Source organism: Hordeum vulgare, chromosome 6H (genome assembly GCF_904849725.1).
Source record: "Hordeum vulgare subsp. vulgare chromosome 6H, MorexV3_pseudomolecules_assembly, whole genome shotgun sequence".
NCBI lineage: Eukaryota > Viridiplantae > Streptophyta > Magnoliopsida > Poales > Poaceae > Hordeum > Hordeum vulgare.
Genome location: NC_058523.1, coordinates 484,735,145 through 484,761,098, shown reverse-complemented (window position 1 = coordinate 484,761,098; position 25,954 = coordinate 484,735,145). Strand labels below are relative to the sequence as shown.

Sequence of the window (25,954 nt, the reverse complement as noted above, 5' to 3'; positions counted from 1 at the left end):
ATGGTGTTGGATGCTATTGATTATTATGATGATGATTTCTTGCATCGTCTTTGTGTTTGAGTACATAATTGTTGTCCTATGGGTTAATTGGTTAATTGCCATGATTGGTTTGAGTTGCTTTTGCTTATATTATTGTCCTTTGGTTCCCATCATATGAGTATAAGCATGGACCACATCTTAGGGCTAGTGGTATGTTGATAGGACTATGCATAGGCCGACCGGAGTATAGAAATTACCGATGCCGAGTTTAGAAATTGATGCATATGGGATTGAAGGGGATCAATATATCTTAATGCATGGTTGGATTTACCTTAACGAACTTGTTAGTAGTTGTGGATGCTTGCTAATAGTTCCAATCATAAGTGCATATAATTCCTAGTAAGGGATGAGATGCTAGCAGAGGTCTCTCCCACATATAAACTTGCGATGACGACCGTTTTAGTAGCTGAGCTGATTGCCTAGGGATAATTCCGCACACCTTACCATCACTAGGCAGCACCTATCTTTTATGTTCAAGTTCTCCGTTATCTTGCAAAACCTATCCTTTTATACCCATGATGTAGTTCCAGTTTTATTTCCTAGATGAAGCAAAAGCTCGGTGTATGTACGTTTTTTTACCAAGATACCGTACCGCAATTTGCATCATGTTTTCATTTTCTCTCACCTTTTACATCATTTGTGCTTGAACTAGTTGTGTGAATGAGTATGTTCCACTCTGTAAAAACAAACTGTTAGATATATCACTATGGAAACTGGTTTTCCTTTTTTCAGGAGAAGCAACACAATCATTGGTCGTGCAGGATGAAGAAGATTTGATATCCTGTAGATACACACCCTCTACCTGCATACTTACTTCAACTGCATGTAGCTGTACATTTGATATTCCAGAAACAGTCATCAGTGTTCTGTAATTGGATTTAGCGATCCTTGCATTCAGCGGTGCTCATGTCGCAAATTCAACCTAACAATCAACGGCTTGTTTTCACAGTGATGTCAACCACAATTTACAGTGTATTAAAATATGGTTATTTTCTGTTTTTATGTACCAGTAATTTAAATTCTGAAAAAATAGTTTTACAGTGGATGTCGACCACAATTTACAGTGCAGTGAACTATGGACTTATTGTTGTATGTCACAGTAATTTAAATTCTGAAAAGTTATTTTTTATAGTGGATGTCTACCACAGTGTATAGTTGTCGAACCATAATTTACAGTTTTTAAAATTATGGATTTTCTGTTTTATGTCACAGTAATTTAAATTCTGAAAAGTTGTTTTTGCCGTGACAATGTGAGGGGTTTACACTGGTTAAGTAGATGGAACTATTCAGTTTTTATAGTTTTTATAGTTTTATAGTTCAATCATACAATTATATATGTGCCAAGCTTTCCCTTTTTACGGTGCTTCATTGTACAAGTTTACAGTAATTTTAACATTTTTTACAACGAATATTTCCTTCATTTACAGTAACGATGTTCTTGAGTTTGCAGTGATTATATATTGTTCCAAACTGGAAGTACATTTTCCGTAGGTGTATTATGCTTGATCTTTTTGTTCCGGTTAGTAAATAGCCTCTTTCTAGAGTTTAGTTTGAATGTTCTTTTGTTAGCTACTAAGATAACTAGCCTTTTTTGGAGCTTGGAATGCCCGTGTGTGTATTTCTGTTTTGGCCGAATGTGCAATTAAGAACCATCAACCCATGCAGCAACAGTTTTCACTGTAACCCGCCTGTGTTTTGCAAACTTTTGACGTTTCCTCTGTTTCCAGTTTTGTGCGCTTGTTAGCGGACAGTTGTCACACTTTGATTGGTGGGGAAATTTGATTGAATGCAAATTGGTTTTCAGTCAGATGTGAAATAGACAGTCCATTTCTTTTTCCGTGGAACTCGATGGGGGACATTGGCTACTGTCTGTAGGCTCGCTTGAGTTTTGGGTGATATCTGTGTTGTCCACAAAAATACATGTGTTTCTTAATTCCAAGAGAAAACCAACAAAGATGAGAACAGAGGCACTCTATTTATCTCTGCTGTTATAGCACGTTTGCTTACTCCCACCGTACCAAAGTACTTGGTGTAGTTCAGATAACAAAACAAAAATACTACCGACAGCTCAGAGTACTCCAAACAAGTAAACCTAGGTAAATAAAGCAGTTCCGCAAAGTTAATAATGATAATACACTTGGAGATGACTCATATTTCAGTCACCGGCACAGCAGATTGCTCTTTCCCTCTGCTCTTCCCCAGTGACAAATAACCTGTCCAGGAGACGCATCCACCACGCACCAAAAAGAGTTGATTCTAAGATTTTCCATTTTCACTTCTAATGCAATGTCTCTTGTTAGCAACATCGGCTTCTTCATCTCCATCACCACCATCATCATCATTAGCCTCCTCTTCTAAACACTCGTCGAGATCTTCGTTTGCAGCCCCTTCAGGTGCATCATCATCATTTGCAGCTCCAGCTTCTCCACGTTTCCTCGGTGGGATCACATGAAAGAATGCCGTCTTCCAGTCCTTTGTTTCCACAAACTTTTGCATTATCTCAAACACTTGGTTGACTGTAAGAACCTACATGATCAGCATGCACAGAGAGTCAATAATCTTAGATTCTTAGTACAGCTCTCCAAAGTCCTCCAAAGCCAAGACTAATACATTCTCGGACACTTGATTGACTGTAAGAGCATACATGATCAAGAATAGACAACTTGTTTTGTAGTACAGTTTAAAATAAGCAGCAGCACAATTATAAAGGCTCTCTGGTTTCTGCACTAAAATGTGAAAACAGTACTATCTAGAAAATCAGCGAGAACATGTGTGGTATTATTTCCCTCCATAAAATGCTCTTCAGGTTCTTTTAACATGTTAGAAATGGTGATATGATCCCAAAGCTGTCCATATTAATTGAAAGAAGACATCATGACAACATCTAGGCATCTTAGACAGAGGCATACCCGAGGTATATTTTGAAATACAAACGCAATAACAAATTTGATGCCACGGAGGCAACAAAGTATATAATATTAACTGCCCAAGCTAACATTTTGTAATGAAAAAAAAGAGGGGCATGCATATGCGCACCTGAGAACTTGACATCTTTAAATAACTTCCAATGGGGAGCTTGGCAGACTGAATGCCCTGATCAACTGCCTTTTTATGTGTTATGCCTTTCCATCTGTTCCGATCCACTAGACCACCAATGATATATATTTTTGACATGTCTAGTTCATCAAGGACAGTCTCAGCATCCGCTGTAAGATAGACAAGATTTTCTTTACAGTCTGCAAATGCTTCAAGATAAGACTTGGACTCTTTTTCTATGATCCACTTATCAAAGCCAGGTATCCTTTGAACCTGGGTCCCCATTTCTCCGCTGCAACCTGTCAACCATAGATGAGCCGGTGTTGCTGATCTTCCGTTCACTGCATAGCAGTACATAATCTGTAACTTGCATTAGTTCACAAGTTCGGATGTTTACTCAGACTAAACATTCATGAAGGTGGAAAGTATCTTGGTAGACATAGGCTTTAGATATACCCAAGTACAGAGTATCGGAAATGATACTCTCATTTTTATTTGTTTTGCAGATGCTGATACTATTGCATTTTGACCCAATGCCAGAAAATTGCTCTGGATGTTTCAGATAGACAAGAAAGAATTGGGTATATCACATCCATGATTAACATTTGATAGATAGCAACACAACACAATTTGATAAGTTCTTGAGGAAAAATCGCAATCTGTTCAAGATGCAAACCGAGAAATAGGCCATGTCACAAATTATCTTTCTCATGCATCAACAATTAAGCCCATTATTGAGATCATGTCTCCTTCGGGTAGATGTAATCATCCCACGGATCAAAATTATAATTAAAGGGACTACTCATGCTATCACTACAACAACGAAGGAGCTCTCTGAACATTGAACAAATACAACATCAGCGGCTAATATTAATCTAGCTACCACTTCCAGTTCACCAATTACAGCAACAATGCCAGAGACTCTCCCCGTGCATTAGCTACATATATACGAGGTAGTTTAAATAATCAAGAGTCGCGTAATCCCCTCTGACTACCTTACTCTGATGAGTCTCCGACCATCAAGGTTACTTGGTGCGATAAAAAATACTGTAGAGCTAGAAAAGGCGAGAAGTAGAACTCACCTGCTGCGTGAGGCTGTGAATCTCGTTGGGCCGCATGAGGTCGGCGAACTCGAGGTCGAGCACCACCTTCTGCCCGGCGCCGTCGGCGGCGCGCCGGAGCCTCTCGGCGCGCGCGCCCCGCTCCTCCACGCGCTTCCCCACCCGCTCGAGCCGCGTCTCCCTGCGCGCCGCCAGCATCGCTTCGCGCGCCTCCTGCGACGGCGCCGCGGCCAGCGACTCCTCCCACTCGCGCCTCCGGCGCTCGATGTCGGCGCGCCGGCGCTCCTTCTCCCCCGCCTTCCGCTCGGCCTTCCGCGCCGCCTGCCGCTCCTGCTTCAGCAACTTCTTCTTCGCGCTCTTAGACAGCTGCGGAGCGTTCCCCTCCGCCACGACCCCGGCCTGCCCGCTCTCCGCACCGTCAGCCATCTCAACGCGCCGCCGCCGCCGAGGGAGTAGTCCTGGGTTCGGAGAGGGGTTTGGGTTTCTCCGCAGAATCTGGTGAAGGGCACGCACACATGAGTACTTACCGTAAACCGACGCCCTTTGACGCACTTCCAGAGAATACGCCTCTCCAATCCGTTAACGCATTCAACCCCCGACTCGTCGGAGAAGCTAACGCCTCCTATCGCCATGCAGCCGAGAGCGGACAGCCCAACGGCTCCTCCCGTTGTGCGGCAACGACCCCCGCTATCGCCTCCTGCACGTTACGCAACTGACCTGACCTCCCGGCTTCGCCGCCGCCACTCGCTTCCGGCCTCGGTATAAAAGGCCACTGCCACCATCGGTAGATCTCACACCAACACCACTGCACTACACCACCACACTAGCTAGTGCCCTTGCTGATCCTTCCTCGGTACACGCCAATGGCCAGCGTCGTCGTCCTCGCTGCTGCCGCCGCTTGCTGCTACATCCTCCTCGCGCCCTCGGTGTCGTCGGCGTCGTCCATGCCGGTGGTGTACAGCGTCGGCAACGGGAGGGGGTGGGCCGTGCCGGCCGTCAACGGCACCGAGACGTACAACCACTGGGCCAAGAGGAACCGCTTCCAAGTAGGCGACATCCTGGGTAAGCAGACGCAGTTACCGTCGCATCCAGATCGAACCTCATAGCGCTCCGCTCTTCTTGAATCTTGATCATTGCAAAGCATTCTTGGTCGATTTATTTTGGCGGCTCCTACATACTACTAGCAACTAACTTTTGCGTTGTTGGATGAATCATGGCGGCCGGCGTACGTGCAGATTTCAAGTACGAGGCCAAGGACTCGGTGCTGCTGGTGAACCACGACGACTACAAGATGTGCAGCACGGTGACGCCCGTGACCCGGTTCGCGGACGGCGACACCAAGTTCAAGTTCGACCGGACGGGCTTCTTCTACTTCGTCAGCGGCGTGCCGGGGCACTGCGAGGCGGGCCAGCGGATGATGGTGAGGGTCGTCGGGCACTCCTCGCTGGCCGCCGCTCCGGCCAAACCGCCCTCCGTCGGCGTCGGCGGCCGCGCGCCCAGCCCCAGCCCCAGCCCCAGCCGGGCGGTCTGGTCCCCGGAATCCCCGTCGTCGTCCTACGGATCCAGTTCTGGCGGGTCCACCTCGGCGACCGGTTTCGGACCCAGCCCGTCGACCGAGCCCAGTGGGGCGTCCAGGCGGGCTCTCTCCATTGTCACAGGGCTTGTTGCCGGTGTTGTCACCATGATCGCGTTGGCGTGATCTTACTTGGAAGAGGAGGGAGGTTAATTACTGTAGGCTATCGATCGTTAGGTCTGTGTCATCGGTTTAGGGAGGGATTAATGTTAGTCTTGAGATCCATAGGTGATGGTAGGGAGGACAATCTGTTATGGAGTCTTAGGTGAATTACTCAGGCGAGACCTTGGTGTCATGCAATCCATTCGATCCCGTCAAATAAAATGGATAATAAATTTCGCCTTGTCATGTTCGTTTACCGTCGCCGTTTTCCTGTCGACCAGAGGGTCCTCTCATGCTGCATTTTGCCAATCGAAATGGTCCGTTGACTGTCGAGCTAGTCTCCCACAAATTGGGTGTGGTTGACTGCTTCCAAGAAGTATTCAAATTTTTCCACTATTCTCGTGATGATTCAGCCGCCTTCATGTAGGGGTGGTAGTTGCTCTTAGATCTTTTGTGTTGGTTTTTTTGTTCCATCTGTAGACTTAATTACCGAGATGAACTTGTTCATTCAGAAGCAACAAAGACCTCGTCTCCCGAGACGATATGAACACCGACCTGCACTTCTAGGGGATCATCCGGATCCAAGTACGTTCATCTATTAAGGCTTTCCATCTTTTTGGATGGACAACTCAAAGCGCTTTCAAAAAACCATTATTGCTAATTCATGCGAGTGAAAGAGTGGCAATATTATTGCTCCAGTCCAATTGCAACTCTTCTCCGAAGTCTTTGGAGTATTTTTTTTTCTTCTAACGAAGATTGATACAGCAAAGATAATGTTTCCAAATTTCGCTGTAAGAATTACTTTGTATTTCTTCTGTCTTAGATCCAAATCGATGTACCTATATTATTATGAGTATGAATAAATTACACGCGTTTCTCAATTAAAAAAAAAGGTCACGTGCGCCCGTATGCCGTTTTGCTGCCTCCAAAACCAGAGCGTGTGTGCTAAAAAAAAGTATACTAGGACTAAACCAAATCCGTTGGAAAATGTGCTTAATTTTAGGCAACGTCCGTCCCATGCAGAGCATGCACTGCATGAGATTAGCGGGTTGGGGGTGCCTTTGCGATCCCCCCAATCTTCTTCTCCTCCTGCTATATTTGACCGCCTTCCCTCTCATCCCGGGGGAAATTTTTGCCCCGAAGCGCTTCATATCCATTCAAGGGGGCAAAATTTTCTCTCGCGTCGTACCGCTGAAGGGAACCGCCGCGCCACCCGCCAAGGCTTAAACATGTCGGTGAGTTGATCAAGATCCTGCGTTAATTTACGTCTATGGGCTCATCTTGTTTGTACTACAACCTTGATTGATCGTATATGGATCTTCTGTTAATGTCGCAAACAAGTAATGTGATGATGGATTAAACCAAGAAAATGGCTGTTGTGGTTGGATTGATTGATTCAGATGGAGGCTGGCCGCACAATCCCCAAGTTCGGCGCCTGGGACGTGAACAACCCGGCCTCCGCCGATGGGTTCACTGTTATCTTCAGCAAGGCCAGGGACGATAAGAAGGCCCCCGTCAACGCGCACAAGGCCAACAGGTCCGCCGACAGCAAGGACGCCAGGCCCGACACCAAGATGAACACCTACAACAACTCCAGGGCCAACACTTCGGTGAGCACCAATCTCCATCGTCGTTGAGATCAAATTTTCCTCTTCTTCTCCCTCCTCTCCCTTAGACACTCATTCATTCCCATCTGATTCTGCAGAAGAAATGGTTCTGCTGCGTGTCGCCGAGCCCCACGCAGCCTTGAGCCAGGAGGAGAGGAGGTGATGGAGCGGAGTGTCGTGCGAACGCGAACGCGATGGGGGATGGAGGAGAGGAGTGTCAATGCCGCTGCTTCGTTTATAAACAAACGTACTACTACCGTACATACACAAAAACTTCGCCACTTCGGGGATGAGATGAGATGAGACGATGTTGATGTAATTTTGTGATGGTCGTACATGTATGACTTCCGCATAAGAAAGAAACTTGCTCATACCATGCGGATACATCTGCTTTCCTTTCAGATGTTCAGGTTGCTTGCACGACCCCATCCTGGCACCGGATCTCTGCCGCAGCTTCAAGCTGAGATGCCCCGTTCGATGTGGACCTGCCCTGCACAACTACCAGATGATATATAGGGCTAAAGTACATGGAAAAATAATGATTCTTTAGTTGCTAATCATGTAGGTTTAGAGAATACCACATCATTGTCATGACTGTGCAAAAAAATGCAAGTTACAGAGCCTTGTGTATAGATAGATTGTCTCAAAATGTCCCTCATAGTAAGGCTCAAAGCCCAACATTCCACATTCACGTCTGTTCATCGTTTCTGCACCGAGTTCATATCTAGGTAGCCTGTAGGCAGAGCGACGACACAAAGCAAAGGGAAACGAGGGTGACAAAATAAGGCAGGCTTCCACTGTCCCTGCGGATGAAGAGGGCCTCGTAGACCGGGGCATTGATGATCACTATGGCCACGCAGAGGACAGCCTGCAGAAACAAAGGTCCCAACCCTGCTGCGCCTTCGCGCAACAGAACTCTGCCCAGCCCGAGCACCAAGCACGCCAGGTTGAACAGCGAGATCGTGGTGATGATCACAAACATACCTGAGATGGGCCCAAACTCCATCTTCCCCTTCTTGTACCTCTCCATAGCCTGCGACTCGTCCACCTTCACCGTCAGCTCGAACCCGGACTCAGAGATGCCCAGCATTCCCCCAATCGTGTCGATGGCCGCCAGGAGGTAGGAGGTGGTCCTTCTCATGAGCCACATCCTTTGTGCGTTCCACCACTCCACAGCAGTGTCACCACATTGCAGCGACTCCATTAGGCTCCAGGAGTATGCAGCTACCACGACGTATATGAATGGAATGCACCAAGGGCTGGTTATCTGGATGAGTTTGCACATGCAAGTATCGTGTCAGAACTGAACTGCGGTGCATAAAAATAAGCTTTGGAACATACTGTAGGATGCCAACCATTACCTCAGGGAAAACAGAGACGCCACTGAGGAAGCAAAGTGAAGGGATGATGACATAGTAAAAGGTGGGGAAGCTGTTCAGGGCCCAGAAGCCACAGACCGAGTAACCCATTTGAAGCCCCAGCTTGATCTTACCATGGCCTAATAAAAAGGGGCTGTAATTGGAGAGGGATATTTGGAGGAACCCTTCTGACCATCTCTTGTGCTGAACCAGGATCTGGCCTAGTGAGGTAGGCGCCTTGCCTAAGAAGCCCTTTCTGGACGGGTTGTAGTATACCGATCTCCACCCGCGGCATTGGATTTGCAATCCTGTAATAACATCCTCCAGTGGGCACCCATATCTAACTCCTTTCTGCAATTCAGAAACACAGACTCATCAAAATGTGATCTGTATAACAGTACACAAATAGAAGGAAGAACATCATGCGAGCATCACTGAAAGATTTTCTGTATATGTTCATTAAGGAGAAGTGGATCGATGAAAATGTTCATATTCAGGTTTGTAGAAAGGAATAAAGAGACCTCAATGCCCCACGGGGTGTTATGCTCATACGTGCATGTCACCAATGACTTTGATGTTTCTTCCAGTTCATCTGCATTTTCTGCTATCCCCACTCCTTTAGCCCAATCTTCCTTGTAACCTTTACTATATATTTGTCCAGAGAGGGCCTCTCTGCGATGGAAGCATCCAGTACCATAGTAACACATTCCACCCCATCCATCCAAGCAAGGGTTATCCAACTGAAGATCAAGTCATGAAACAACAAACTGGATTAGTCTTAATTACAGCTTCGGACATAGGTGTGTCCTCTGTCCAAATTTTACGAGATGCTATATTATCTTTCAATTGACCTCGTTGACAACGTTGATGGGATTTCCATAGATGTCATTGTGCACCACATTGTCAAAGTTCTGAGGGTACTGCACAAAACCGATATCTTGACCTTGCTCTTCATCTAGGAAGAAGCATAATGCATCTCTGACGGACTCTGAGTTGTTGGAGTACATATCACAATCAACATTCAGAATGACTGGGCTGTTGCTTATCACTGAAGATATCCTTATCTGCACAATTGACCTTATTAAGGAATATAAACACAATGAAGGCTGATTCTAGATGGTAATTCTAGAAAATCATTGACTATACCAAAAAGAGGACCTACCAAAGCATTTAATGATCCAGCTTTGAAGTGATGTTGTTCCTGAGGTCTCTTCTCGCGCGCCATATACACAAGTTTTGGCAATGCATTTCCATCTACATCAATTGCCTTTCTTTTGTTTCTATCAATTAGAATCTAGCAATGGAGAACCATTTGATCAGATAGAATACCATTACAGTTTCTTGTGAAGGTAGATTCTTCACTGGATGAGTAAATCAACCATGTCAGGCTCATGTTACATCAGGTTGAATTACGATGAGACAAACAAGCATTTATGCTTTTATTTTGACTAGCTGAATTCCCCAATCAATTGCGCAGTTGGATAATTTAAAACTGAGCCACAATTGTATTTTTTTGCACAAATATGATGCTTAGTACTCCCTCCGTCCCAAAATAAGTGTCTCAACTTTGTACTAGCTCTAGTACAAAGTTGTACTAAGCTTGAGACACTTATTTTGGGACGTAGGGAGTACTTCATAACTGTAACTGTTATTATTGTACAAATAACAATGTTATAGTGTGGAGCCACTTAAATTAGCGGTGCATATCCTTTTCTTTTCCCTCCGATTACTGTGGGGTTTCTAGCTTCTCAGAGAAAACATGGAAACTACTTTTAGGATAGTTTTAGTAATGAGATAGATTTCCTAAAATTATTCTTCGTAGGTAAAAACATATTTATTTTTCCCACAGCACTTCAATTCACCAACACTTTCATATGTTAACTTTTATAACCAATTCGCCAACTTTGTATTAGCTACACGAGTTGGTTTTCAAACGTCTCATAGTTATCATATTATTTAAAATTTCAAAATCAATTACCAATTACCATGTACTTCATCTAGTAGTCAGACTCTAACTAAACTACCATTTTTACCTGGACTATTGAAGGGTGATCTCCAGGTGTTATCGTCTCGTTCCATTCAGAGAAGCCTCTGCGGTTGCATTCTGGAACCTCGGGAATCTTGCCTGAATGTACTACTGAATTCACGTGATCTGTCAGATCCTTGTACAACTCCTGCAATTGAGAAAAGAGGGGAAAACCTAAGAAGAAAATAATGTGTTGGCTTCACAGCCTTACACGGCACAAATGGAAGGCCAGCAGGCCCTTACACCACCAAATATTGTATCAGACTGCAGCACGACATTATTTCTTTTGAGATAAGGTACATTCCATCAGGATAGATGAAGAACAAGTTTGCACTCTACCTTCATGCGAAGCAATTCTTGAGGGCTACAAGCATCATGAGGGGTATCTCCTTGGGCAAAGTAGGCAGCTGGGGACCTGGGCTCCACCTTGTAATTTTTGCAAAATGGAATCCAGTGCTTTGCAAACTCAGATGCCTCATGAAGAGCGTAGAATGTTATCGCGGAACCAGCATCATCAGACAAATAGATGTTTAGCTTCTCTGGCGGGTAGTCATAAGCCATGACAGACAGAACCGTGGATATGACAAGCATGGGTGGTTCAAGATCTGGGTCCGCTGTACACACAAATATGTCCACGGCGGGGAGCTGGTCATCGTCATAGCTGTTTGTGGCCAGAACTTTAACAAGTCATTCACCACAGACATAGATACAGTCGAACTAATTTTGTTAATATGATGTGGCTATGCAGATATCACACTATCCAAACCATGTAACTGCCCAACGAATGTGCGTCATTATAATATCCATGGAGGTCTTGGATGGAGCATAATGGTATCTAATTTGGTAGTAGCCGTGATTCTAGCGGAAATATATTTATGTAATGAATCATATTTTAGCATGGGTGCGATGTTTCAATTGCATCCACAACTCTGGAACTAGTATATGTGCGATGGTTTAACTGTATCCACAACTCTGAGTAGGCATAACAAGCGTAGCTACTTGCTTCAACCCCAGCTGAAAAAGAAATTACTCCCTCCGATCCATAACAAGTGTCGTGGTTCTAGGTCACAGAGGGAGTAGTAATTTGCTATGGTCGTGCTAAATATCTGGACTGCAACGGAAAACGGGACACTGCAGCCATGCACTACAATGCAAGGTTAATTCTCGATGCCACAGTATTCAGCAATACGCCTTCATGGATCACAGATGCAAGTTGCTGGACTTGGTGTGATTCAGAATCCGAACGGAAGACGAGACCCTGAACTGATATGGTCACCGGAGTTCTACTTTCCCAGCTAGGCATTTCATCATACACTCCTTGCTCTGCCAGGAACCAAAAAGAAAAGGTGCAGCGCAGATCAGGCCACTCACCTGGCCGAGAGGCGGTCCTTGAAGGTGGTGCGGCGGACCGGGTTCCAGCGCACGGAGAGGGTGAGGACCCAGTAGAGGCCGAACCAGAGCTCGGCCACGAGCAGCCCGAGCCCCGCCCGCCACCCCAGGCTGCTGCTGCCCCTCGCCGGGATGTGGGTGGCTCTGTAGAACCATATGAGGAGGATCCCCGCGAAGATGGTGCCCGCGTACAGCCGGTACGCCAGCACCCGCTTCGGCTTCTCCGTCGCGAACAGCGACGGGCGGCCGCCGCCGCCGCCGCCGGAGACGCTGCTCCCGGCCATCCTCCCTGCCTGCTACTCCAAGTCTAGTGCGAGCGAGAACGCGAGTGTGGAGGGAACGGGTGGTCTGGGCCCATGGGTCAGAAGTGCAGGAGAGGGTATGTAGCAGATGGTCAACGCTCCATCGTGTACAAGCCTCTCCGTTGGAGCCGCCCCTGTGTTGGAAAATTTTGACCTCTTGTCCGTCTTCTAGTAGTAGACACATCGCTGTAGCTTAGCCACCACCATGCGCATTTCAACAATTAAGTAAAGAAACGGTGAATTGATTTTAGTTTGCTAGTGAGATTTTGTTTTTATATCATTTGACTTTGAAGATTAAAGTTGTGATGGTTGATAGGGAGTTTGTTTCATAAAAATGTATACCTACCGTGATCAAAATAGAGTGTGCCAAATTGTTTGACAAGGTATAACCGTTCTGAGCGTATCATAATTATGTGGTTACACAAAGGGCTCCATGTATTGAGGAACGCTTGCCTCTAGAGGACAATTTTTGTGTTTTGACCTTTTTTATGAAGTTTAGCTAGATACAAAAAATTAGGGATCTGGCCCTTTTCCTATCACCGGGGTCCATGACGGTAGGGTATAACAACCTAGCGGCGAGGTCTCTGGCGATAGGGTTGCACGTCTATCGAAGAAAAAAAATCTAAATTACGGACACAGTGTGTGCGTGCCTACCACCGGACCCCACGACGACAGGGTTAAATATGCTACCGCTAGCCACTGCGGCGGTAGGCCATTTTCCTACCGCCAATGACCTCGGCAGTAGATTGTCATACCCTACTGTCAATGACCATGGTGGTAGGTTGTCATACCCTACCGTCAAGGTGTCCGGCGGTAAGAAAACGGTCAAATCCCGAAAGTCACAACGGGATCAACTTCATTAAAAGGGTCAAAACACGAAAATTGTTCGCCTCTAGATTGTAACTCTATTACTTTAGAATAAAATTCCTCGTTTTATCCAAATATATATATATATATATATATTGATCGTTTTTTAAAAACAAATCTCCAGTTTAGTGAAAAATGTCACTTGCACTTTTTTCAGGTAGCACAAGTAGAGAGAAGATATACCTGCAGCTAAGAAAGTAGTGGCTATGTGTTCTCATATTCTCAACTTCTCTGTTCTGGTAATTTTCTCGATTTTTCAAAGGCGTTGAGCGATTTCATGTTTTCGATAGCGTGTCCCAGCAAATGGCACAAAATAACAGTCACACAATACCGCCACTGAGCTCCACCTGTAAAACTGGACACGAAGCACGAATGCTCTGGCGTCTTGGGCATGACCGCATGATAGACAGATAGAGTATAGGCGACCCCAAACAAAAAGTACTACTCGTAGAAGAATTTTACATGGATAATAAATTCTAGATGCCCAAAAGAAAAGATAAACAGATGCGCTGCAGCACCCTAGATCACATATACACGTATGCCAAGCTCAGGGCTGTTCAATCACAACTGCAGCTATTTTTTTGGTTTCACATCAACCTTTTGTGAGTTTTTCCTACTATTCAGTTGCAACTCCGGAGAAGATCTTAGCCTGATACTGCAATATGCCTTGGCAGGCAAACACCTGAGCTCACCAGCAACAGGGAAGGTGGAACCGGAACTGCATCATGTGGTGTTCAGTGAAAAATACAGCATTCGACCACGAAGGTGGTCAAAAAATGAGGACAGATCGAGAATTTACCAAGTCGATGGAGACACACCAGCATTGCTCCTAGAAATCTTCAGGGGGCACAACATATACCCCGTCCGTTTATTTGAAGAGATTTCTGAGACCATTGAATAATGACAGAGCTTTAAGCTCACCACCGGCCCTCATGTCCCTCAATCTCCTACGCAGTATCTGCACCAGATCAAAGGGAGGAAATGTGAGACGCCAAGGAGTAACCGCGTGACGCGCAGAGGGAAGCAGCCAGCTAGGCTGCAAGAGCTCTGCTGGCTTACGTATTGCGAACGATATAGGATCCTCCGTTCACTGATGCACAGATCTCTTGCTAGCTGTTTCAGTAGCAAGGTCCTGTTGGCCTGCTTTGTATTGATGGAGACTTCCGCAGAACCCTTGGCGCCCTGAAACATTATTGGTTGACTTTAACATTTCAACGAAATAATATTGGTGCCGAATGATAATGATTTGTGTATATCCTGATAACAGGAATGGCGTAGTCTATAAATCACATTTGAAATTCAGTGGTGACCTCACCTCTAGGTACTTGGTATATCTTTTTATACTAGATTCACAACAGTCCAAGATAAACTGAAGAGCCTGCTCGTCCAACTCGGGATAATTAACTGCAGGCTTGGAGGAACCCTTATTGGATGCAGCAACAGCCATCTGCACAAATAAGTAATATAGGCATGCTGTGTTTGACCACCCTTGCTATAGTTGTATGGGCACAGTGCTGAAAATAATTGGTGCCAAATAACAGACAAACCTCCTCAAAGCGTTGAATCATCTCAGGAGGACTGACTACGAGGAAGGCATAAGCCATCAGCTCAACTGGCCACCCTGTGACCCTCAAGGGGAAACTTTCAGATCTGATAATGGTGACCAGATCCACCCTTGTCAATACCAGCTATATAACTATGAGTATCAGAAATGTACAAAACAAGGCAATAAAAATGAAAACAATGTTGGACATAATACTGAACTGGTGGTATTTTCCCAGAGAACATGCAACCTAAAGGTCCTCTTCCTCCGAAAAAGGGTTTCCCCCCGCTTTGTATTACAAAGCAACCAACCGATACAGTCAACAACAGGTGCTGGGGCGGAAGCAGCACAATCACACCCAAAAGAAACGAAAGAGAAACAACAAGAGAAAAAATGCCGACAACGGCAGATCAACGGAAACGAAGACGCTTCACGACCACTGCGCCCACCGAAGATCTCCCACCACGCTCCAAGGCTCCGAAGCACCGGTACCAATCAACACCCCCAAGAAGGACCGCGACGATGACGACGCTGCTGCCAAGGGTTTCCCCCGGTACTTGACGAGGCAAGAGGAAGGGTCGCCCCCAACGCCCTCCAGGAAGGTCCGGCGGCACCCGACAGGGGTTTCCCCCGATCCCAACCTTCACCTCGGATGCTCCAGAGCCTGCCACCAAAGCGACCACCATCTTGCGCCACCGCGGTCATGAAGCCTCCACGCCGTCTCACCACGACACCATGAAGTGAGGCCTGCACAGCGGGGAATAGGAGCCGGGACTAGGGGCCACAACACCGTCGGCACGCGGGAGGGTACAACCTCCACCGTCGACGACGGTAGCCGACCGGGCACAATAGCAGGAGCATACCAGGCCCGTGGGCCCACAGGCCCGGTCGGGCTCTCCACGCCCGTAAAGCTCCCGCCATCGCACTGCAGCAGGCGCGCCTTCGGCGTCGCCGCCCCCCGTCCGAGCTGCTCCTCCTCACCACACAGACGACGATGAAGCCACGCCGGGAGCCGGCCCGCTAGGACCCAGATAGGGCCCACAGGGCCCAGATCTGGGCCGGGGGCGCGCCACCGGCCAACCTGCGTCACCACGCCGTCTCATCGCCAAGGGGCACCACCACCACCTCACGCGTCGCCGGCCACTGCTGCCGGGTCGCCGGACCGTCGTCAAGCCGAGGAGCACCGCCGCCGCCCCCATACCCCGGGCAAGGAGGCGCGCGGGGGGGGGGGGGGGGGGGGGGCAGGCAGTCCCGCCGCCGCCAACACCACCCGGCCAAGCGCCGGGGGCGGCAGGGAGGGAAGGAGGAGGAGGGAGGCCGAAGAGGGGCGGGGCTCGCGCCGCCCCGGCCACCTCCCGGGAAGGCAGCCCGGGGCGGATCCGGGAGGGGGGAGGGGGGCGGGGACGGCCGGCGGCGGCGGCGGCGGGGGGAGGGAGGGAACCCTAGGGAGTCGCGGGGAAAATTGTTCGTCCTGATCCTCACCTAAAGGTCCTCTTGAAAAGAAAAAAGGTCACACTGACAAGAAACAAGAGCCTATGGTGGATGGTGCCAAGAAGTTGGAGTTGGTTGTCACGATATTTATGTCCCCGGTTTAGATGGTGTTGAGCATTTCTCCAGTTTTATGTGGCTAGTCATTTTCGTTGCACTTTTTGACAAACTTTGTGATAAATACTATGACTATATGCATCTCAAGATCCAGAAGCTGGGAGAGTTTTCTCTTCCATTATCCAAAACAGTGAACCAAGTCAAAATCTATGACTAGATGCACAACTGCAAATACATTTTTTCCAAAACGTGAGCAGTGACTTTACCATTTTATTGGGAGAGAGGACATAACATCAAACCAACGAGCATGTAAGCACCAAGACACCCAAATTGATCAAAATACCATCGACACAAGATATGGCATCTTAAATTTACTTATTGAGAGCAAAATGTGATTACAAATTCTCTTCTAAATAAAATGTGTTACAAACCCATTGCACAGCAAAATGTTATTTTTGTATTTTATTCTTGATACTATCATGAAGTAAAAACAAGAATACGCCAGCAAATGCCCCAGTCTAATGAATTCCCATTCTAGTGATGATAACATGGAATAAGGACGCAAAAAAAATAATAAATTGACGCGTCAACGGCGGGCTTACGCCTGCCAGAACCCCACGGAAGATGTTTCCATGATGCAACAGTTAGAGAACTTCTCTAGCGTCAATTGAATTCCCATTTTAGTGATGATAACATGGAAGATTTTGAACACTTACTCTTCCATGTCGAAGTAGTTTCCATGATGCAACAGTTAGAGAACTTCTCTAGCGTCAAGAAAATAACAGAAGCATATGCAGTTCCACATGGAAAAAGGATGAGAGCACTTACTCTGACAAACCGTGTTTCTTTAGTGCTTGTAATTTTTCTTTGTAGCACTCATCAGATTTTTTAAGAGACACCAAGAATTCAACTGAATCATTTGGATTTGTGCCCTCTTTTGGTACAAAACCATAGGAAAGCAATAGCTCACCACTGGATTTCTTCCCATAGGATATAAACACCTGAGGTCAAACAAGTAATAGACAAGTTAGCTAGTAATAACTTCTCCTAAGAAACACATTTAAAATAATATATGCATGGAATTAGAGCAATTGTCCCCAAACGTAACACATGCAGAAAATGGTAAGGCCACAATAAAATAAGTACAGTGGCTCATCTGAAATCAAGTATACTCTATCTGTAAAATATATAATGGATAAAGTGGACAGATGCAGAGACACAGCCTATATAACACTTGAAATGATTCCGTACTTTAAATACCAGTTTATTGCTACAGAGAAGGGTGCACAATATACTAGATGAAATTATATTAGATTTCAACTAATTCCCAGTTCTATAAAACTAAAAGAAGATACCAAATGGCCTTCCGAAAACAAGCATTAGTAAAGATTTTGATCATCATTAATGTCATGGACATGACAATTACCAATGGATGAGAAGGACTGATGGACTTTCTGATAAAAGCTTGGTATGGAGAATACATAGAGTAGAGTTCAAGCACAAATAAAAAATGTTACCTGCTCACCTGGTTGATATGAACGATCAGTGGTGAAGACTATTCCTTGCGATGACTTGTCATAATCCAAGAATGCATCTACCTGAAAAGTTGATTTTGCTATGCATGACATTGTGCACTTTAGGAAGACTTGGGAAATGATGGCAGAAAGGAAAAATTGTCCGGCATGTGGTGCTTAAGGAATTCAGCACAATATAGCTAATAATTCTTTGTAGAGAAGAGAAATGTGGGACTTGCTGTGCTTACATAATTCCATACAACAATTTTTTAGAACTGAAATGATTTTTTGAAGAATAGAAAATGTAATACCTCAGGGCTATGGTTAAGCATATCTGCCCAAGGAACTAGTGCAACCTTTCCGCCCATTGATTCTAAACGAACCTGCAAAATAGTCCGGTGTAGTGTGCATGTTCTTAGAGCAGAAAAGGAAAGCAAAATCATATGTATATGTAATGGAAAGGGCTATCAGATAAGCAAAATGAAGTAAAACAAGGTTTGCATCGTATTTAGTAGCTTCACAATACTTTCTCTTACCAGACGTGAGAAGAGAATGCCGAAGGACCATCTAAAGTTCTCCATGTTGTATACCTAAAATAAGAAAGTAGCGACATGAAACTCAAAAATCAAATATAATTGGCATATTTGGTGTCATCAGACCATATTATTTGTTACAGCAGCTACTTCCTCTGCTTTGTTTTCATAGTGATAGTCAAGCAGCTAAATATCATCAGCACTGTTTAGTCATGCTGTATTTGGAAAACTTAAATAATCAAATTTATGCTTCTGTGTATAGAAATTGGGTGGCACCATCCTGCCACAAATTCCAGACATAATCGATTGGTGGCAGTGTTTTATGTGTTTAACTTGAAATAATATGGAACCCCTGTGAATGCCCAGTGTCACAAGAATAGTTGTCCAAACCCCCGCTCTTATCTAGTTATCTTCATCAGTTTGAAGAAATAATATAGCAGCATTTGTGAATCATACCTTCTCAGGGAACAAATCTGGATGTTTAGAAAATATTCGATCTCGAAGGTCGTTGTATCTGCCAAATCCATAAGGCATCATTCCAGTGAGGGCATCAACAGAGGAGAAAACTTAGCATGGTAAATGATTAGGACAAAAACAGATTGGCAAACTTACGTCCCAATCACATCACTGATCCTTGAGATTGCCCGTTCCCTGATTGGGGAAGCCACCAAGTATGCATCTATCTCAGTGCGAGTCCTACAATGACAAAAAAAGGCTGTACAAGATTGAGAATGTTATCTCAAAAACCACTCATCCTATCACTTAGGCATCATGCCAACAGTAACCGTGGGGCTATACCAGTACAGAAGCGAGTAAGGCTGCCTAGGCAATGCGTCTATGTAGCTGCTCCACCTCGACGAACCCTCCAAGCTGGCTTCGCTTATGAGGTAGGTGGCGAGAAGCGGCCAGTCCGGCACAGAGTACCTCTTCATCACATCCCCGACCTCACGGTTGGTCCATTCCTACACACGACACGAGCACAAGAAAGACAGTAATTGTGAAAAGTGAATGCCGTTAATGGGGTTGTGACTGATGGAGACAGATTGTATGGTCATTTCTACCGAATCAGCGGTGATGACGAGGGTCGGGGGCACGAAGAGCAGCTTCTCTCCATTCCGGACGTTCTTGAGCGCGACGAGGCCGCGCTCGCCGATGTCCACCTTCTCTAGGGCCAGACGCTGCTCGGGGAGACCCGACGCGGTGAGCCACCGTTCCAGCGACGCCGCGCTCTCCAGGGACTCGATCTCGCAGCCCCATGGGACGCCCGAGACGGCCTCGCGCTGCACCGGAGCGGACGCGGACGCCGACGCCGCTGCGGCGCGGACGGAGAAGCGGGGTCGGACGCTGGAGGAGGAGGAGGGGCAGGGGCGGAGCCGACGAGGTGCGCACGGGTGCGACGGCGGCCGGAACTGGGGGTGGAGAGCGGTGGCGGTGGTGGTAGAGGTGGCCATGGCGAAGCCGCGAAAGTGGGGACGGTTGTGTGCGGGTTGCGGGGGCTTATCCGCTCGTTCGTGGCGGGCCTGGGGTTTTATCCGTTTCTCTTACGGGCAGGGCTTGAAATCTCTGATTTCGTGGGCTTGACAAGGCCTGTTTGCGACAAAGCGTCTTTTTAAAGCCTTGACGTTCAACCATCACGTATCGCGTTCTAAAAGTTTCTTCTGAATATTATTTTTTTCGCTTGCATTTTTTATTTTTTATATTGTTTTTTTTGGGTTTTCGTTTCATTTTTTCACCGGTCTTTCTCACCTTTTTAACAAAAAATAAAAAACGAAAAATACGTTTTTAAAATTATTTTTTCGTTAGAGGCACGATTTTGCTTTTACGAGGGCCATGGTTTTGCCTTCGCGATCCTCTCGAAAATGGAAAAAGACATGTTTTCTGTTTTTTTCAAGAGGCATGGTTTTGCCTTCGCTAGAGGCACGGTCGTGCCTCTCGGGAAGGGGGAAAACGCGGTTTTTTTCATGAAAGGCATGATTGTGCTTACGCAAGAGGCACGGCTTTACCTTCGCGAGAGGCACGGACATGCCTCTCGAAAAGGAAAAAACGCGTTCTTTTCATGAGAGGCACGGTTTTGCTTTCGCGAGAGGCATGGTTTCGACTTCTTGGGAACTATAGCCGTGCCTTTCGAAAAGGGAAAATGTGAAAAAACACGTTTTCCAGCTTTTTTTCTTATCACGAGAGCCACGGTTTTTTTCGTCCTTTTTCATAAAAAAAATGTCAAAAACTATCAACATGGGATCTAATTTTGAAGATCTCGACCCGAGAAACCCAATGGTGAAACGGTCGAGATTTGAACGCACTGTTTAGGAGATAAAACGTTTTTAAAAAATGGATCTACGAAAAAAGGGAAAACTCCGAGGTTGTGACAAGTGACACGCATGCAGTGCACCACTTGTCGCAATCTGAGAAGGTGAGAGTGGTCTTTGAAAGGTGTACTCCTTAATTAGTGATTGCGCTCTCTCTCGAGAATTCGAAAGCCTTCCAACAATCATCCGCGGAGGTAGAAATGAAGAAGGAGCATCAAGTGTTGATGGTTAATAAGACCACTAGTTTCAAGAAGGGTAAGGGAATTAAGGGAAACTTGAAGAATGGCAGGCGAGTTGTCGCTCGAGTGAAAAAACCCAAGATTGAACCCCAAACCCGATACTCGGTGCTTCTATTGTAAGGGGAACAGACACTCGAAGCATAACTACCCCAAATACTTGGCTGATAAGAAGGCTGACAACGTAAACAAATGTATATTTGATATACATGTTATTGATGTGTACCTTACTAGTGCTCATAGTAGCCCGTGTGTATTTGATACCGGTTCAATCATTGGTATTTATAACTCGGAATAGGAGCTACGAAATAAATGAGACTAGCTAAGGATGAGGTGACGATGTGCGTGGGAAGTGTCTCCAAGATTGATGTGATCGCCATTGGCACGCTGCCTCTACCTTCGGGGCTAGTTTTAAACATAAATAAATGTTATTTGGTGTCTGCGTTTAGCATGAACATTATATGGATCGTGTTTATTGTGAGACGATTATTCATTTAAGTCATAGAATAATAGTTATTTTGTTTAATGAGTAATATCTTTTATGATCATGCATCCAATGTGAATGATTTATTGAATCCCGATTGTAGGGATACACTGCTCATAATATTGATGCCAAAATATGCGAAGTTAATGATGATAGTACCACATACTCGTGGCACGGTCGCTTAGGTTTTATTGATGTAAAGCGCATGAAGAAACTTAATGCTGATGGATCTTTGGGCTCACTCGATTTTGAATCGCTTGGGATATGCGAACCATGCCTGATGGGCAATATGACTAAGACCCCATTTTTCGATACAATGGAGGGGGCTAATGACTTGTTGGAAGTAATACATACTAATGTATGCAGTCCAATGAGTGTTGAAGCATGCAGTAGATATCTTTATTTTCTTACATTCACGGATGATTTGAGTAAATACGGTATATTTACTTGATGAAACACAAGTCTGAAAACTTTTGAAAAGTTCAAGTAATTTCAGGGTGAGGTTAAAGATCATCGTGATAAGAGGATAAAATGTCTATGATGTGATCGTGTAGGTGAATACATGAGTTACAAGTTTGGTATGCATTTAAAACAATGTGGAAATTGTTTCACAACTCACGCTACCTGGAACACCTAAGTGTAATGGTGTATCCGAACATCGTAATCATACTCTATTGGATATGGTGCGTTCTATGATGTTTCTCTTACCGATTTGACACCATCGTTTTGGATTATGCATTAGAGACAACTACATTCATTTTAAATAGGGCACCATCTAAATCCGTTGAGATGACACTGCATGAATTATGGTTTAGCAAAAAACCTAAGCTATCAATTGTTAAAGTTTGGGGGATATGACACTTATGCATGATAAGCTCGAACTAAAAGCCGAGAAGCCTGTCTTTATAGGATACCCTAAGGCAACAATTGAGTATAGCTTCTATCACATATCCGAAGGCAAGGTCTTTGTTGTCAAGAATGGATCCTTTCCAGAGAAGAAGTTTCTCTCGAAAGAAGTGAGTGGGAGGAAGGTAGAACTTGATGAGGTTATTTAAACTTCACTTCAATTGGAAGTCAGCAACGCAGAAAGGTGTTCGTGTGACGCGTACACCAATTGGAAAGGAAGCTAATGATGTGGATCATGAAACTTAAGATCAAGTCACCATTGAACCTCGTAGGTCGACAAGGACATATACTCCCCCGAGTGGTATGGTAATCCGGTCTTGGAAGTCATGTTGTTAGATGATACGTCCATTTTGCATCATGAATTATTATTGATAGTTGTGTTATTCTTGTCCATTCCCTATTATTACACAATTCTTATGCCATTTCTCTTTGAATATGCAAGGTACATCACAAAGAGGGAAATATGTGGAAACTGGAATTCTGATCCGGGAAACCGAGAAAAAAGCAGAAAGATCAACATGCTCCAAATGACCTGAAATTTTACGGATAATTTTCTGGAACATTTAAGAATTATTGGACCAAAAATATACCATAGGGTCCCCACCAGCTGGCCCCAAGGCAACAGGGCGCGGCCACCCCCTGGTCAAGTCCTAATGCCTTGGAGGCCCCCTACTGGCCCTCTGACGCACCTCTTCTCCTAAATGGTGTGTTTTGACCTAGAAAAAATAATAAGCAACCTTTCAAGATGAAGCACCGCCGTCTAGAGGCAGAAAACTGGGCAGAGACCCTTTTTTATCTCGGGCAGAGAGATTCTGCAGGGACACTTCCCTCTAGGAGGGGGAAATCGAAGCCAACATCATCACCAACGCTTCCTCCTTCGTGGGAGGACCAACCTTCATCAACATCTTCACCGGCACCATCTCATCTCCAACCATAGTTCATCTCTTGTATTCAATCTTTGTCTCAAAACCTCATATTGGTACCAGTGAGGTCATTAGTTGTGTTGATTATATCTTGTAGTTAATGCTTATTGGATTACTTGGTGAAAGATATTATGTTCAGATCCTTAATTATCATTATTACACCTCTGGAAGTAACTTTATATGGTTACTTCATATAAAGTAACCATATAAAGTTGATATAAAGTCTCACCGAGCCGGACATGTGCTAGATTCGGAGGTGCCACATGTGCGGTGCTTGGATCGGATTGGAACGCGACGCGAGTATGACTACGCCAACCACGATCTCTAGATCGTTAACGCTTTCAGTCTACAAGGATATGAAGATACCTCCCCCTCTCGTTGCTATCATCTCCATAAAATAGATCTTGGGTGTTCTGTAGAAAAAAAATGTTTACCATGCAACATTTCTTAAGAGTCTCACGGAGGTTCCGGGCGAGGCAAAATTTTGCCAGGCATGCCCTGTTTTCATAAGTGGGCACAACCTGATATATATGACACACGTCACCACCTTTCCTCCTCACATTCAGGTTACGACAATGATGGTTAAGGATCTCCCCATGAACACAACTAATGAGTGGGCTTTATTACCATGTTAGTTGTTCACTGAAGGAAGAGAAGTACTCTCACTATTCCTAAATATTAGCATTTTTAGAGGTTTCATTATAGACTACATACAAATGTATATAAACATACTTTAAAGTGTAGATTCGTTCATTTTGTTTTGTATCCACTCTTTAGTAGAATTTCTAGAAAGATTTATATTTAGAAATGGAGGGAGTAGTTATTGTCACATTATATACTTCTGCATCCCACCATCACAATGATAGTAAAACATTCGTGTCCGAAAAGCAATATGTTGGGTAGTCGACTTCACACAATATCATGAAAAATCTATACCTAATAATAATGCGGCTATCGCTTCTGTCGGAAAACCCACCTTGGCATTTTTGCAAAAGTGTCCCTACATTTTTTCACAATTAACCCGCAGTCATGCCCCTAAGATAAATAACTGTTCGTCGCGGGAAAACGGGGGTCACCCCATCGTTCCTCACGCCTAGGCTCGCATCGCCCGCACGGGTTCGCGTCTCTTGGCAACCGCCCACCTCGTCGCCGGTCCTTCCCCTCCCCTTCTCCCATCTTGCAGCTTCGGCGTTTTCCATATCCGCCCGCATCCCCCACCTACCCATCAGTCCCGCGTCTCATCCCTCTTTCTCTTCACACGGCTCCATGTTGCGCGACATGCAGCGGCTGATTCAGGCGACGTACGGAGAATCGGACCACCACGAAGCATAGCCAGAGGACCCCCTCGCACTTGCAGCGCCCTCTCATATGACTAGACCCGGCGCTCGCGGCTAGCAAAGCTCACCAACGACTCTGCTCCCATGGCTAGGGTTTAAGGCATCGGCTCCGGCACCGGGGATGTCGCCCTCCTCTTGACCGGTGAGTGCATCCCCTCCCATGGCTTCGCCCCTCTATCTGTCCCTTTTTCTAACATCTGCTCTTCTCCTCCTGTAGAAGAGAACGGAGGTACAATGAACAACCTTGATGCTGCTCGGGATGGAGCAGCCATGGAGCTTCCTCCTCATCTAGCTCCACGTGAGTTTGTCCGTCGTGATACATCGAACTGTCAGCGCGATGACCTAGAAAATAGGTAAGGGATTGGATACATATTTTTTATGGTGGACCGGTGCTATGTTTCAGTTGCTAAGAAAGCAGAATAAAAGGGTCATGTTCTGCGGTTAATAGCTGGATCTAGGCATCTCCATATCATACCTCGACAAAGAGAAGTTCATACTAAATATACTATTCTGTGAGTTTTCCCATATGCACAATTTATTTTTCCTAACAAGTTATAATCCTCATCTCTTCACCGGCAACTTATTCATGGTGCTGGTCAATGCACTCTATGGTAAAACTACTTCGTATTTGTTTTGATTGAAAAATCTAGGACTGGTCTTTTTTTTTTGTTAATGAGTAAATGTTTTGTATAGAAAATTAGTGCTGGAGATTAGGATTGCTTCATATATATTACTCTCTCTGTCCCATAAAATAAGACGTGTTTTTATGAGGTAGTACCAAATATACTTTCTCTCGCTTCAACAAGTCAAATGTTTGACCGACCTCCACCAACCTCCCCATTCTCAACAACCAACATGGCATGACTTTAGTTCTGCCAAGTAGGTTTCAATAAAAAAATCCTTCCTAAATTTCGAGTTGTTTTTCTACTAGGCAAACAGAATGCCCAACATTCCAATTTGTGATGTTAAGGCACAAGAGAGATGCATATACATCACATTTAACATACTATCTGCACTCTTCCTAATTTATTTTTTTTGTTCAGAAAGAACAAATTGGTGTTCAATTTAACTACAACCCTATGATGTTTGCTCTGGAAGGCATGTACTTTAATAATGACATGATGTGCATTTTGCATAGTTTGACAAACTCATATCAATGGACTGTATTTTGTTTTCTGTTTTCATTGTAACACCAACCTTGCGTGGTACATCTTATCAATGTTTGAACCGAAGGCATACAATAGAGGGCATGCACTTGATAGTTTTA

At 45.2% G+C, this 25,954-nt stretch overlaps 5 protein-coding genes across 6 annotated transcripts; 2 read left to right on the top strand and 3 right to left on the bottom strand.

Annotated features, from left to right (window-relative positions):
- Window positions 1-1,993: 1,993 nt before the first annotated feature.
- LOC123406280 (tRNA (guanine(9)-N1)-methyltransferase) lies at window positions 1,994-4,636 on the bottom strand. The gene is made up of 3 exons (XM_045099767.1): window positions 4,158-4,636; window positions 3,076-3,435; window positions 1,994-2,565 (listed from the first exon to the last, which is right to left on the bottom strand). The coding sequence occupies exons 1-3, from the start codon at window positions 4,560-4,562 to the stop codon at window positions 2,296-2,298; spliced, it is 1,035 nt and encodes a 344-aa protein (XP_044955702.1). The 5' UTR covers window positions 4,563-4,636; the 3' UTR covers window positions 1,994-2,295.
- Window positions 4,637-4,806: 170 nt separating this feature from the next.
- On the top strand, window positions 4,807-6,052 carry LOC123406281 (early nodulin-like protein 1). The gene is made up of 2 exons (XM_045099768.1): window positions 4,807-5,198; window positions 5,372-6,052. Exons 1-2 carry the CDS (start codon window positions 5,000-5,002, stop codon window positions 5,833-5,835), a joined length of 663 nt encoding a protein of 220 aa, XP_044955703.1. The 5' UTR covers window positions 4,807-4,999; the 3' UTR covers window positions 5,836-6,052.
- Window positions 6,053-6,868: 816 nt separating this feature from the next.
- Window positions 6,869-7,770, top strand: LOC123406282 (protein NOI4-like). Its single transcript, XM_045099769.1, has 3 exons — window positions 6,869-7,046; window positions 7,212-7,421; window positions 7,517-7,770. The coding sequence occupies exons 1-3, from the start codon at window positions 7,041-7,043 to the stop codon at window positions 7,559-7,561; spliced, it is 261 nt and encodes an 86-aa protein (XP_044955704.1). The 5' UTR covers window positions 6,869-7,040; the 3' UTR covers window positions 7,562-7,770.
- Window positions 7,771-7,984: 214 nt separating this feature from the next.
- Window positions 7,985-12,624, bottom strand: LOC123406278 (cellulose synthase-like protein E2). Its single transcript, XM_045099764.1, has 8 exons — window positions 12,174-12,624; window positions 11,142-11,463; window positions 10,810-10,950; window positions 9,939-10,070; window positions 9,628-9,840; window positions 9,298-9,516; window positions 8,780-9,127; window positions 7,985-8,685 (listed from the first exon to the last, which is right to left on the bottom strand). Exons 1-8 carry the CDS (start codon window positions 12,473-12,475, stop codon window positions 8,143-8,145), a joined length of 2,220 nt encoding a protein of 739 aa, XP_044955699.1. The 5' UTR covers window positions 12,476-12,624; the 3' UTR covers window positions 7,985-8,142.
- Window positions 12,625-13,765: 1,141 nt separating this feature from the next.
- On the bottom strand, window positions 13,766-19,993 carry LOC123406279 (ribulose-1,5 bisphosphate carboxylase/oxygenase large subunit N-methyltransferase, chloroplastic). 2 transcript variants are annotated; one of them, XM_045099765.1, is made up of 13 exons: window positions 19,557-19,993; window positions 19,294-19,457; window positions 19,108-19,191; window positions 18,952-19,009; window positions 18,499-18,552; window positions 18,274-18,345; window positions 17,966-18,046; window positions 17,277-17,449; window positions 14,908-15,010; window positions 14,676-14,807; window positions 14,420-14,542; window positions 14,160-14,318; window positions 13,766-14,078 (listed from the first exon to the last, which is right to left on the bottom strand). In XM_045099765.1, exons 1-12 carry the CDS (start codon window positions 19,944-19,946, stop codon window positions 14,229-14,231), a joined length of 1,524 nt encoding a protein of 507 aa, XP_044955700.1. In that variant the 5' UTR covers window positions 19,947-19,993; the 3' UTR covers window positions 13,766-14,078; window positions 14,160-14,228. The 2 variants fall into 2 exon arrangements, with proteins under 2 accessions (XP_044955700.1, XP_044955701.1); XM_045099766.1 differs by having other exon boundaries at window positions 13,766-14,042; window positions 19,557-19,986.
- Between the last annotated feature and the right edge of the window lie 5,961 nt (window positions 19,994-25,954).